The sequence below is a fragment of the Mauremys reevesii genome, linkage group 1 (genome assembly GCF_016161935.1).
Source record: "Mauremys reevesii isolate NIE-2019 linkage group 1, ASM1616193v1, whole genome shotgun sequence".
In the NCBI taxonomy this organism is placed as follows: Eukaryota; Metazoa; Chordata; order Testudines; family Geoemydidae; genus Mauremys; species Mauremys reevesii.
In genome coordinates this window covers 110,037,506-110,051,502 of record NC_052623.1, presented here as the reverse complement: position 1 = coordinate 110,051,502, position 13,997 = coordinate 110,037,506, and the positions used below count along the sequence as shown (strand labels likewise).

At 40.3% G+C, this 13,997-nt stretch overlaps 1 protein-coding gene across 2 annotated transcripts in view; it reads right to left on the bottom strand.

Annotated features, from left to right (window-relative positions):
• The window catches only part of MYO16 (myosin XVI), a 575,450-nt gene that overhangs the window by 429,740 nt on the left and 131,713 nt on the right, over positions 1 to 13,997 (bottom strand). For both annotated transcript variants that reach the window (XM_039547002.1, XM_039546990.1), the window contains one exon: positions 5,584 to 5,847. In XM_039547002.1, coding sequence (XP_039402936.1) covers positions 5,584 to 5,809 — 226 coding nt within the window. In that variant the 5' untranslated portion in view covers positions 5,810 to 5,847. The remainder of the gene's footprint in view (positions 1 to 5,583; positions 5,848 to 13,997) is intronic.

Below are 13,997 nucleotides of genomic sequence, written 5' to 3'. Positions count from 1 at the left end.
AAAGAAGATTTACTACCTGAACACAATAATAAAATAACACAATCAATAATCAGCCCTCTCCAGGTGAGAAGGGGAGATGTTTACAATGTCACTACTTCAATAGACTCAGATAAGTCTCCTGTAACACATTCTAAAATTATATCACTGCCAGAGTGCACAACAAGCATCATGAACCTGCATGTTTCCATAGATCATTGTGAAGACATTCTACTCCCCCTCCTGAGATACAGTGATTCAGGTATGAGTGGGTGGAAGAAGCAAAGTATTTGCCTGGATTTGCTGACAATACATACTCCTGGGTAATGGGCTGGCTCAGGGAGAGGCATCATCCCTTTTTTTAACTCTTGGCCACCTCATGGGTGGGTGAAGTATTGAGACTAGGAGGAGTCAGGATGCCCCTAGCCCAGGGGTAGTCTATTTTTTGTCAAGGTCCACATTTCTCGGTCAAGGTATAGTCAAGGCCTAGATGCCACAGAAAACAATAAAAAAAAAACAACAATCATGAGAAAATAAAATGATTTGGGGGTCCGTTCAAAAGTATCTGGCAGTCTGGATTTGGACCACGATCCGCCTGTTGACTACCCCTGCCCATGCCCTTCCTCTGAGGTCTAATGGGTCTGTTTGCAGGCTATGAGGGCTACTTGCTTCTAGAGATTTATACAGCTCCTCTCAAGGGGCAGGATACCATACTGGTGCCTATTTTGAACCTATCCCATGCTCCTCCCTGCCTTGTGGTTTTTAGTATGTTGCTGCTGTTCACTTTCAGTGGCTGCTGGACTTTCTGTTCTGCTCTGGATTCAGCTTTTTCAGGGGCCAGTATGGATTTGTTTTTTCTCACTAAGTGAACTGTGTATGGTCATACATTCGGTATAAATGTTAAATAGTCTGAGGGGTCTGACCTTTAGGTTGTACTGCAAAGCATATCTGCTATTCTGCCTGGCTTTTGGTGAGAAGGAAGCTGTGAGAAGATGGGCAGTGGTGAAGATGTTAATTTTTAAATCACAAGCATCACTGTTTAGGGAACTGAATGTATATTAAAACAATTGCATTTCTAAATGCCCTGAAAAGCACTTACAAGAGTGCCTAGCTCTAGCTGTTTCTGTTTATAAATCAAAATACATAATCTGATGCGCTCAAACAATAGCAAATATATATAGTCACTAGCATTGAATGAAAGGTTCAGGAAAGAGTGGGAGGAGAGAATTCAAATCTGTCCAACCCACCACACTGAAATGTGCTTAAAGGAAGGCCAAACCTGACAGGGTGGAGTTGGCTAATACAAAAAGCAGTGATGTTCCATTGGCCAAGATCCTGCTTTAGAGCAGTTTTATGCCCCTGTGGCAATGCCTAGTTACCCAAAGACAGATTTCACACAAAATGGAGGGTTCCCCCTGTGTATGTTGCATTGGAGCTATGAAAGTCACAACAGCAAGGACTCTGTTACAACCACTCCCAACCGACAGTTCAGGGGACTGCTCAGGTCCTTAAGCCATCCTTATTTGCCAGAAATGTCCCCCTTTTTGCATTTGGATTCAAGAACAATTTAGAACAGCCCTCAGAATGCTCTCAGTTGCACCAGGGACTGGACAAGTGCCAACAGAGCCCCAGTACTAGGCAGCACAAAAGTGGTTTAAAGCCACCAGTGTCTGTTTGCGCATATAGAATCATAGAAGTTCAGGACTGGAAGAGAGGTCATCTAGTCCAGTCCCCTGCACTCAAGGCAGGATTACATAATAGCTAGACCATTTCTGACAGGTATTTGTCTAACCTGTTCTTAAAAACCTCTAATGATGGAGATTCCACAATCTCCCTAGGCAATTTGTTCCAGTGCTTAACCACCCTGACGGTTAGGATGTTTTTCCTAATGTCCAACCTCAACCTTTCACGCTGCAATTTAAGCCCATTGCTTCTTGTCCTGTCCTCAAAGGTTAACAAGAACAATTTCTCTCCCTCCTCCTTGTAACAATATTATATGTACTTGAAAACTGTTATCATATCCCCCCTCCATATTCTCTTCTCTAGGCTAAACAAACCCAATTTTTTTCAATATTTCCTCATAGGTCCTGTTTTCTAAACGTTTAATCATTTTTGTTGCTCTTCTCTGGACTTTCTCCAATTTGTGTGCATCTTTTCTGAAATGTGGTGCTCAGAACTGGACACAATATTCCAGTTGAGGCCTTATCAGTGTGGAGTAGAGCAGAAGAATTACTTCTTGTATCTTGCTTACAACACTCTTTTTAATACATGCCAGAATGATGTTTGCTTTTTTTGCAACAGTGACACAGTTGACTCATATTTAGCTTGTGATCCTCTATGACCCCCAGATTCCTTTCTGCAGTACTCCTTCCTAGGTAGTCATTTACCATTTTGTAAGTGTGCAACTGATTATTCCTTCTTAAGTGTAGTACTTTGCATTTGTCCTTTTTGAATTCATCCTATTAACTTCAGACACTTTCTCCAGTTTGTCCAGATCATTTTGAATTTTAATCCTACTCTCCAAAGCACTTGGAAATTCTGCCAGCTTGGTATCGTTCACAAACTTTATATACGTGTACTCTCTACCATTATCTAAATCATTGATAAAGATAATGAATAGAACCAGACCCAGAACTGATCCCTGAGGAACCCCACGTGATATGCCCTTCCAGTTTGACTGTGAACCACTGATAAGTACTCCCTGGGAACAGTTTTCCAACTAGTTATGCACCGACTGTATCTGTATTTCCCTAGTTTATTTATGAGAAGGTCATGTAAGACAATATCAAAAGCCTTACTAAAGTCAAGATATACCATATCTACTGCTTCCCCCCAACCACAAAGCTTGTCAAAGAAAGCTATTAGCTATTTGTTCTTGACAAATCCATGCTGACTGTTACTTATTGTCTTACTATCTTCAAGTTGTTTGCAAATTGATTGCTTGATTATTTGCTTCATTATCTTTCCAGGTACTGAAGTTAAGGTGACTGGTCTGTAATTCCCCAGGTTATCCTTATTCCCCATTTTATAGATTGGTACTATATTTTTCCTCTTGCAGTCCCCTGGAATCTCTCCCATCTTCTATGAGTTTTTGAAGATAATCACTAATGGCTCAGATACGTTCTCAACTCCTTGAGTATTCTAGAATGTATTTCATCAGGCCCTGATGACTTGAAGACATCTAACTTGTCTAAGTAATTTTTAACTTGTTCTGTCCTTATTTTAGCCTCAGATCCGATCTCATTTTCACTGGAATTCACTATGTTAGATGTCCATCACGAGTAAAATTTGGTGAAAACTGAAACAAAAAAGTGATTAATCGGCCTTGGTCTTCCTCTTACTTCTAATGTATTCATAGAATGTTTTCTTGTTACCCTTTATGTCTCTGGCTAATTTAATCTTGTTTTGTACCTTTGCCTTTGTAATTTTGTCCCTATATGCTTGTGTTGCTTGTTTATATTCATCCTTTGTAATTTGATCTCGTTTCCACTTTTTGTAGGACTCTTTTTATTGTTTCAGATAATTGAAGATCTCCTGGTTAAACCAGGGTGGTCTCTTGCCATACTTTCTATCTTTCCTATGCAGTGGGATAGTTAGGTTTTGTGTCCTTAATAATGTCTCTTTGAAACCTTTCCAACTGTCTCGAACAGTTTTCCCCCTAAGACTTGCTTCCTATGGGATCTTACCTACCAACTCCTTGAGTTTATAAAGTCTGCCTTCTTGAAATCCATTTTCTTTATTGTGCTGTTTTCCTTCCTACCATTCCTTATAATCATGAACTCTATCATTTAATGATGATTTTCACTCAAGCTGCCTTCCACTTTCAAATTCTCAACCAGTTCCTCCCTATTTGTCTAAATCAAGGATCGGCAACCTTTGGCACATGGTTCACCAGGGTAAGCTCCCTGACGGGCCGGGCTGGTTTGTTTACCTGCTATGTCTGCAGGTTCGGCCGACTGCAGCTCCCACTAGTTACGGTTAGTCGCTCTAGGCCAACGGGGGTTGTGGGAAGCAGTGTGGGCTGAGGGATGTGTTGGCTGCTGCTTCCCGCAGCCCCCGTTGGCCTGGAGCAGCGAACCGCAGCCAGTGGGAGCTGCAATTGGCTGAACCTGTGGACACTGCAGGTAAACAGACTGGCCCTGCCAGGAGGCTTACCCTGGTGGGCCACGTGCCAAAGGTTGCTGATCCCTGGTCTAAATCAAATCTAGTACAGCCTCTCCCTTATTGCTTTCTCCGCCTTCTGAATTAAAAAAAAAATTGTTTCCAATGCATTCCAAGAACTTGTTGGATAACCTGTGCCCTGTTGTATTATTTTCCAAACAGGTATCTGGGTAGTTGAAGTCCCCCATGACCATCAAACATTCCTGTGCTTGGGATGATTTTTTTAGATGTTTAAAAAAAAAGCCTCATCAACCTCTTCTTTCTGGGTAGGTGGTCTGTAGTAGACCTCTACCATGACATCACCCTTGTTTTTTACGCCTTTTATCCTTACCCAGAGACTTTTAACAAATCTGCTTACTATTTCCATCTCAACCTTGGTCCAAGGGTACACATCTTGATATACAAGGCAACACTTCCTCCCTTTTTTCCCCTGCCTATCCTTCCCGAGCAAGCAACACTCTTCTATACTAATATTCCAGTCATGTGAACTATCCCACCCAGCCTCTGTGATGCCAACTATGTCATAGTTGTAATCACTCACTAGGATTTCTAGTTCTTCCTGCTTATTCCCCATATTTGCATTAGTTTACAAACGTCTACAATACTGATTTGTTATCCCCTCTTGTCTCTCCTTTGTCCCTGCAATGCCCACGCTCCCCCTATATTCTGACCCGTCTCCCAAGTCTCCATGTTTTTGACTTATACATGTGCGCCTACACACTCCAGACATGTAGAGCATACAACACAGCTCAGGATCTGGGCAATTATGCTGTCAAGAGGTTACATCACATCACCAGCTCAGTGGATCCAGAAGCAGACAGAGCCAATGTTTTAATATCAATGTTTCATTAAGCCAAGTCACTGTACATAAACTCTGTCACATCACAACAATCACCACCATCACTTTGGGCTCAGGGTTCATCAAGCACTATGGCTAAAACCCATCCTCTTAAGAATCACCAATTCCTAATAACCATTTAATTGCCCCCAGCCAGAGCCACATCTCTGAAGGAAGCTTATTTATTTCAGAGCTTTGTTTAAATACAGGGAAAACATTTTTCAAAGCATCACTAAACACCTGGGTACAATTCCATGGCTGTAGTATGCGGGAAGTCAGACTACATGATCAAAATGGTCCCTTCTGGCCTTAAAATCTATGACTCTGTAAACACCTTTATCCTACAGTGACATCCTAAGGCCTCCAAAACATTATTGGCTTTCATCAAGGATATAAAATATATTCCATAATGTTTTATATTATATAATACACATTTACTCTATTGCATGTTAATTGCAAAGGTCAGAGTACATACTAGATACAAATAACTACTGTTATTTGAAATTAAGTCTAAAATAATGCCCCAAGATACAAGGTAGTTGCTACTCTGAAACTTTTAGCCACACTAAGGAATAAACCATGAGACTACTGCTAAATGTGTGTGGTACCTTCTTTGTCATCATGATGTATGATTGCATCCTGTATCATATCAGCGAGGTTGAAATGAACTCGGTGATCCTTTCCATGCTTCAATTTTTTCACATGTCCTTCCTGTTTCTGAAAAGCTTTTTCTCTTTCATAATATGCCTTTATTTGATCACAGCGCATTCGCTTCACCAACCGCTGACGCTGGCCTAAAGGGAGGGACTCCAGCAAGCACTGGTCAATTTCCATGTCATGTGTTCGAAAAACATTACATAGCTGGAAACAGCCTACAAGAAATGAAAGATAAACGAATTAAGGTTAGATAACACTGAGTTTTCAATGTTTAATGAAATTCCCACCAAACTTCTAGGGGGGTCTATTTAACTCTTTAGAAGCAAGCTTTACCTAATTGACTAATGCTATTTGGGAAGCATCTGTTTTGCTATCATCTCCTTTATGGAAACACATAATTAATTCCATGTTAAAAGTATTTTCACTTTTAATGCATGCTTTAAAATGCATAAACACAAAAATTAAAAAAAAAGAGGTCTGAGAGTTCAAATATGTGAGACGGATGAGACATAAATAATTCACTGTAATATGAGTGGTTACCATTTGCCTACAAACAAGACAGTGAAATGCCAATCTGATGTTTGTGCCTCCATCTTTGCATTTTCATTTTGCTTTGGGTTAGCAAATTCCTGTTACTCAGTGAGAAGAAAAAACAAAATATCACAACTATAATGATTTCATTAGCATGATATGGGTACTCAGGCAAATGTCTAGCTATTAAAACCAGAAAAATCATTACAGATTCATAACTATGTGAACGAGGTTTTTTGCATTGTATTTAGCTCTCCAAGTGGAATCTTCTGATAAAGTTAGATATCAGGAACTGAAAAGAAACAAACTGAAAATGTACCTATGTTTCAGTCAATCATTCTCTATGCACCCTGAAGTAGGATTCCTTCCCCCGCCCCCCAGTGTTAAATTTGCCATTTTTAGCAGATGGTAAAGATGGGAGGGATGGTAAAGTAACCCATGCTTGCCCAGTGCAGCTTTCTGTCCCACTCTAGTGGCCAGCCCTCATAGAAGTTTGTATGTCTGCTAGTGCCTTTGGATTAACAGGGCTTGTTTAGCTCTGGCAGCATAGGCTTGCAGTTTTAAGTCAGAGATCCCCATACTTTTTTACCTTGTGCCCCCTGTCTGTGCCTTACTCCTGTCTGTGCCTCCTCTCCCGCAGGGCTAGGAACAGGGTTGTGGCTCCAGGAGGGGAAGGATGTGGACATGGGCAAGGGGCCCAAGGCTGGGGCCAGAGCCGGGGCCAGAGCTGGGTGGCACTCCCTCCCCACACTCTGTGAGGGCTGGCCCAGGCCCCAGCCGCACCCTCCTGAATGTTCCTCTGGGACCCCATTGTGGGGCATGCCCCACAGTTTGGAGACCTCTGTTTTAAGTCTAGAGTTCAGTCCCTACTGCTGACAACCAGCCCACATACATACCATTGCAGTAGCATCAAGCATAAAAAAGTACTTTTTAGCACTCTTATTGATAAGTGTTTTCTCTCTCATGTTAGCAGTTATTTCAGCTAAAATGGAATGGTATAACAGTGCTTGGCATTTGAGCTGCCAAATATCAGAAAGCACAAAGAATAAAATATAGCTGCACAACGAGACAGTTGGGAGTGAACACCAGTTGGCTAACTGAAATCTCCATGAACATTTGAAATATTTCTTTAATGTTTAGGACAGAAGGAAACTGGAAACAAAGTGGGACACAGGCATCAACATTTTCAAAAGCATTACTACTCTTGTTTGCCTCGGTTTTTCACTTGCCTAACTTCAGACTCTTTGTGCTAAAACTTCAAGTTGCCCTGCAATAGCAGAGAAATAAAGGTACAGGAGGGAAAAGAACCCGTGCTGAAAATCATGCTCCAATGCTAGACAAATGAGACAAAGAATTATTATCCCTCCACCACAGACACTGAACATGGGAAGTATTCCAGTTGGTTGATATCCCAGAGATTATGATTAGCTCTGACTGAATATAAATTTAAGATTTTCTTGTTGTGTTCTTCATGTAAAGAATCTATCTAATTTGGACCAGATGGTTGCTTCCATGAGGGACAGATCATCACCAAAATGGGACACGTGCAGTGTCATAAACAGACAGTTAAGGGTTAATTCCTCTTTTACCTGTAAAGGGTTAAGAAGTTCACAATACCTAGCTGACACCTGACCAGAAGTACCAATAAGGGAACAAGATACTTTCAAAGTTGGGAGGGGGGAAAACAGTCCTTTGTCTGTTGTGTGTGTGCTTTTGCCTGATGGAGGAGAGGAACCATCACACTCCTACAGGGTAATGAGTAATTAGAGAAGGAATGTACTAAATTACTTTTATTTCTATTTGTGATTTCTTTTTCCAGAATAGAGGGAGAATCAAATTGGGTTTCTGTGTAACTTTAAAGTTTTGCCCAGATGGAAACTCTCTGTGTTTTGAATCTGTTGTCTGGGAGATTATCTTGCATGTTAATCTCACAGAGGTATTCCTTTCACCTTTTTTCTTTAATTAAAATTCTTCTTTTAAGAACCTGATTGATTTTTTCATTGTTTTAAGATCCAAGGGTTTTGGATCAGTGTTCACCAGGAATTGGTGAGGAAATTCTCTCGAGTCTACCCAAGAAAGGGGTGTAAAGACTTGGGGACGGGGGAGGGAGGAATTAGTGTCAAATCTGCCCAGGAAAGGCGGAGGTTAGATACTTGGGAGAGATTTGGGGAAAAGCATAGTTCCAAATGACTCTTCCCTAAATGTTTGTTTAAATCATTTGATGGTGGCAGCGAAATTGTTAACCTAATCTGGTAAATAAACTTAGGGAGTCTTTCATGCAGGTCCCCACATCTGTACCCTAAAGGTCAGAGTGGGGAGGGAACCTTGACATGCAGTATCTTTTCCTATTGAGTTTCAAATCATTTTGCTGAGAGGGGTTCCAGAGGCCTCTGGGGAACTATGGAATATTACCTGTGATTTAGATCTGTGCCCCTCTTTGTTGATTAAATCTAGCAGCAAGATTCCAAGGAAGACTTCATAGTTTCATTGCATCACTTGAACTATGACAATTTGCACCAGCTGAGGATCTAGCCATCTGGGTTCGCAAGTTGCAGAGATAGTCATCTCAGTCCAAGATAAAAGCTATGTTGGTTGGCTCAGGGAAAAACTGGCAGAGTGGTTTGCGTGATGAGTCTTGTTTAACTTTTGGAAAGAAAGTGGGTAAATCTAGAAGTTCTCTTTGATCCCTTACTGTTTTTAGATGGCCAAGTATCCTATAGTGGCCTCCTCCACTCCATCTCCATTTAGCAAAGAGATTGATAACTGGGTGGATAATTGCAATGTCCTTGTCATTTCCAGACAAGATTACTCCAGTACAATGGGGTATAAAAGCATGGGCCCTTTTGCAGCCAGATGTGGCTCTGCAAGAGCGCCCCGTATTAATTTCTCCGGTTTGGGGCAGCAATAGGTTCACTTTACCTGCCCGGGGCAAGCAGAAGTCAACACACGCTAACAAAACAGTATTTTGGAATCTTAAGGGAATTTAAGGAAGATTTAAGAAGTCTCTGCTCAGCCGGTGCTAACTGTGATAACCTAGCCAAATTTGAGCAATTTTTCACAAAAGCACATACCTCATACTATAAGCCACTCTCGTCACATTTTGAGTCCCCACACCAAAGCAGGAGGGTGCAAAGCAACCAAACACAGGATCTTATAATTGGAAGTGCCAGGAAGATGAGAACTACCATGAGTAACTATATATGAGCTGGGAATCACACCCCATAGTTTGTAGTGTAGAAATACCCCAAGAAGAAGACAAGTGACATATGAAGGGCGGGGAGAGAGGAAAACACTCAAATATATACAATTTTCATATATAAATAATTCTGTGTGTGTATATATAGACACACACACATACAGAGTTATTTTAACTAGACAAAATAAGTCAACTACTCCCACCTGTCCCTCTACCTACCCATCATGAACTAGCTGATGTAGTTTAAGCATCACAGCAGAGAGCGGCTTTCAGAAGGGATTTGAAGCAGGGGAGTATAGTGGCCTTATGGATCAGTTCACATAAATTATGTATTTTGTTGCCTATCAACATAATCAGACAAGAAAATATCTGAAATAAAGATAAGTTACAGTTTGGTGCAGTGGTTTGATAAGGTCATCATGACTGTCACTAGACGATTGTACATTAATAACATGCTGACAATATTGCCTGCTATCAAATCCTTTTAGAAAAGCTTATTAGGTATGATTTATTTACTCAGCTGCACTATGCCAAAGTCACAAGAGTGCATGATGGCTTTCAGTGTGTACCCACCATGTAAGTACTATATGACCCTTATGAACCTATAAGTTTGAAAAAACCACCTGGAAATATGAAGGGTCAACAAAAGGTAAAAATTATATTATTTCTTGCTTGTTAGAAACTGGAATAGGACAAAAGAAATCACAGTTATTCTAAAGCAATTTCAGTGGTATTCACTATTATAGAACTACTTCACCAGACATGGGACCAAATAAAACCACTATGAAGAGTGTAATTATGACTACAAAATAAGCTGTTGATATAATTGTAGGAATTTGCTCACAAACGCCTGAGTACCAATTTTAAACACAAATTATTGGCATGATCATGTACAAACAAGAAATTCCTCAGTAAATAGGATTGCTCACTTTAAATTGTGCTATAACCTCATTTTGAGGCTAAGGGGAGGAATTCTTAGTCCCAATAGGTGTTGCAGGGCTAGGGCTAGCTCACAAATGACTAACACAGGATATGGAGGGTGCAGTGAAAAGAGTGAGCAAGATAGTTAGATTTCTTTATCATATATGGGCCATGCTCTGCATAATTCCATGCTTTGCATAAAATCATTGCCCATACCTCTCTTTGTGAATGATATGCACACATTTCCCCTTCTATGCTTCTGTTCCTCTGTGAGGACAAGCTGCAGAAGACACTTTTGTGGCTTGAAATGGTGTGGAGAATCTCCCTGTCTAGAGGTCATTGCAGATTTGTCCTCAAACACAACAGAACACAGTTTCCCACTGGTGTTCGTACCTTCTACATCCAGATTTTCACTTCATTTCACAAATTTGCTGTTGTGATCCACAGAAACAAATGCTATCCTGATCTGGAAATAATGCTTTTTACTGCATACATAAGATAGCAAAGTTGCATCCCCATCTCTTCCCTCCCCCACCCCCCAAATAAACCTTTGGAATGAATTTCTGCGTACAGTAACAAGAATCTGAATTTTGTTGTGACACAAGGTAAGAATGCAATATGTTGAAAGCTACAAAAGCAATTGAAAACATTAGTCTTTAACTTGCAAACACTAACATGTTTATCTTTACTCTACTATTAAAGTCAGGGGGACTAGTCGCCTAAATGGGAGACTTAAGATACAAAATGACAATGGTCTGTGTTCATATTGGAAAATGTTACAATATTTTAAGAAAGATTGTCTTTTAAACATACACCGTAAGTCACAAAAAAAGTATATACAGTCAGTAACATACCAGGAGTGCCTGTTATTTGGAATGAATCTAAACTTAATTTTTCTAAGCAGACTTTGGGAAACGTACACCCAGTGGTAGATTCAAAAAAAAGGGAAAAAATGGTAATTTTAACTTTGAGGACTGAATCATCCTTTGTATAATGTAATATGTACACAGGGAAATGTGTAGATTGTATAAGGATAATACAAGAATTATTAAATAAGGATTTATAGGTGCAATTATTCCTTAAAGACTGTAAACCTTAAGCTTAATACTGTTGTGTTAACCTCCAAGTTCTCCAGTACAGCACAGGTCAGAAAGGTATAATTTACAAAGCCTTGCTTTCACTCTGATTGTTTTTTGTTGTATGCATTGCTTTGTTATCCTCTGTTATAGCTGAACATTTTGAAATTCCCAAATCATAGCCAATCAGCAATAGATGGTTCCTCTTAATAAATCTACCCACTCTGGCAGTGGCTTTGAAATGAGAAGAGAAGTGCAGCTGTTGATTAGACAAGGATGACTTTCTTTTACATTGTTTGCACTGTTGTATGTGTTGGTTCCAGGATATGAGACAGACAATGGAGGTGAGGTAATGTCTTTTAGTGGCCCAACATCAGTAGCTGTAAAGGATTAGTTTCTAAGCTTCTCAGAACTTTTCTTCATGTCTGGGAAGATAACCAGAGTGTCTAAGCTAAATACAAATTGGAACAGATTATTAAGAAGGAGGGGCTCACACATGCTGTAGACCACCTAAAATAAAGTGGGCAGTTAAGGGATAGCTTGTTAAGCATAAGAGGTTCCCGCCCCATTCCTGGGAGTTAGGGGAGCTCCTATTTCACATGATGTCTCCAGAGAATGTCATGAGCCACTGGGACTGTGTGTTGTGTCTATGCAGTGGTTGGGGGGGAATTCCCCCATCTTTCTTGCCCCACATATTATCTGCTTGGGGTGGAAGTTGGACCAATGGGGCTACATATGAGGCAGAAGGGGTGCCCTTCAGCTCTCTCTTCCTGCCCCATGTGGTGCACACAGAGTGGGGCATGGATCACTGGGGCTATATGCTAGGTCCCCCTGTCATTGCTACAGCTGCTCAGGAAACTCCCAGGTGTCCCAGTACAGTGTGTGCTGCTGCTGATTTGGCAGTGCTGCTAGCCCAGCTTCAGAATGCTTTTGTCTAGTTATTATTTTGGCAGGTTGCCACATTTTTTCCTTAGAAATGCAAGCCAGAGAAGAAAAATTGTGATGTTGACAGTTTATATCTTAGCAAAAGCTGGATGGATTTCATTGAACAAAGACAAGACACTTTCGCAGCCTGAGGGCTATCCCTTTGCCAGATTCCCAGGTGTGCTGCTAACAATGGATGTGGGAAAGCTTTGAAAAGAAAAGGTCACAAGAATCTGTATAATGGTAAGAGTTGGGCCACTTAAATATAGGGGCCCTATCACGTTCATCCAAAATACATGGGTCAGAATTTTCAATTTTGGGAACCTAAAATTAAGCACCTAAATCCATATCTCGGCAACTAAATGAAAATGGCCTGATTTTCAGAGGGGTCAAGCCCCTGCAACTCTCACTGACTTCAATGTTCTGTCAACAATAGTTTATCATTCATTTAAAAAAATAACAACTAATCAAACCTAGACTTCTATATTGCAATAATTTTTGCAGAATATAGTATTACCAATCTAAACCCAAAATGTGGTTAGCTAAACAGTTAAGATGGATGTGAGAAAATCCTGGATCAATCAATAAATAACATTGTAAGTACTGGATCAGGTCTGCAACGGGTGTAAATCAGTGTGGCTCCTTCAAGTTCAATGGAACTGTGCTAATTCACAGCAGCTGGCCCCTTGGTAGTTAATATAGGTTGGTGATGATCCTTGTTAGAGAACAGATTCTGATCATAAGATTAATGAACTCACCTTTTCAGCAATGCACATAATTGCTACACATGGTTACTTCACTGCATACATTTGCTGCAGCAGTGATTTGCTGCTACCAAAAAGAAAAGATTAAAAGTTCATTTATCATTGTTGCTGCAGCTGAAGTGAGTTTAGCTGCTGCAGGAGAAATCAGTAATATGTATGCAACAGGCCAGCTGAAGTAATTCCTGTGATTATAGGTGCCCTCTTTATAAATCAAAAATCATCTTCATGTCCTTTCAGTTTGAAAAAAAGTGCTTCTGAGCAACAGAAGCAGCAAGATTAGTGTAAATCCATCTCAAATTGCACTGTTAAAGTCAGTATCAAAATACTTGTATTTAAAAATCTTTTGGTCAATCTAGGGAAAATTACTTACAAGTTCAAGAGCAATTCTGTTACATCTGTTAGGCTTTTGCTGAAGCACACTGCTCTTAACCACTCACCTCACTTCAACAGCTGAAGTATTTTGGTTAGGTCAGCAGCATTGTGTTCAGTTTAGTGAGATGTCTTTATTCCTTTTTCAAAGCAGATGAACAAGGAGTAAAAAATATGTGTTATTTACCTCCATGTAAAAAATTCAATTAATGCCATGTCTTCGGAGCAATAAATTGCGTCTCAGCAAAGAAGTTGATCTGGCTCTCCTGTCCTTGGTTCTACAGAGCTCTTGTAGATGCAATTACAAAGTTAGGCCCCTTCAATGACTTAATATAAAAAGCTTCCTGATTTTCTGCGGAACATATTTCTCTGCCTTTGCTGAAGAGGAATACTGAGCATCGTCAAACGACCGTCCCCTTATAAAACCCTACTCCTGTATGCTTTTCTTCAGAAGCCCTTTGATGTGACTAGACTGGTAAGCAGGAGCTGCAATCAATTTCCAGCTTGATACCAAGGAAAATAGTACTTATCGGACACTATTAATCAACTCTACGGGCTCTTCTAATAGACTCTATTATCTATCT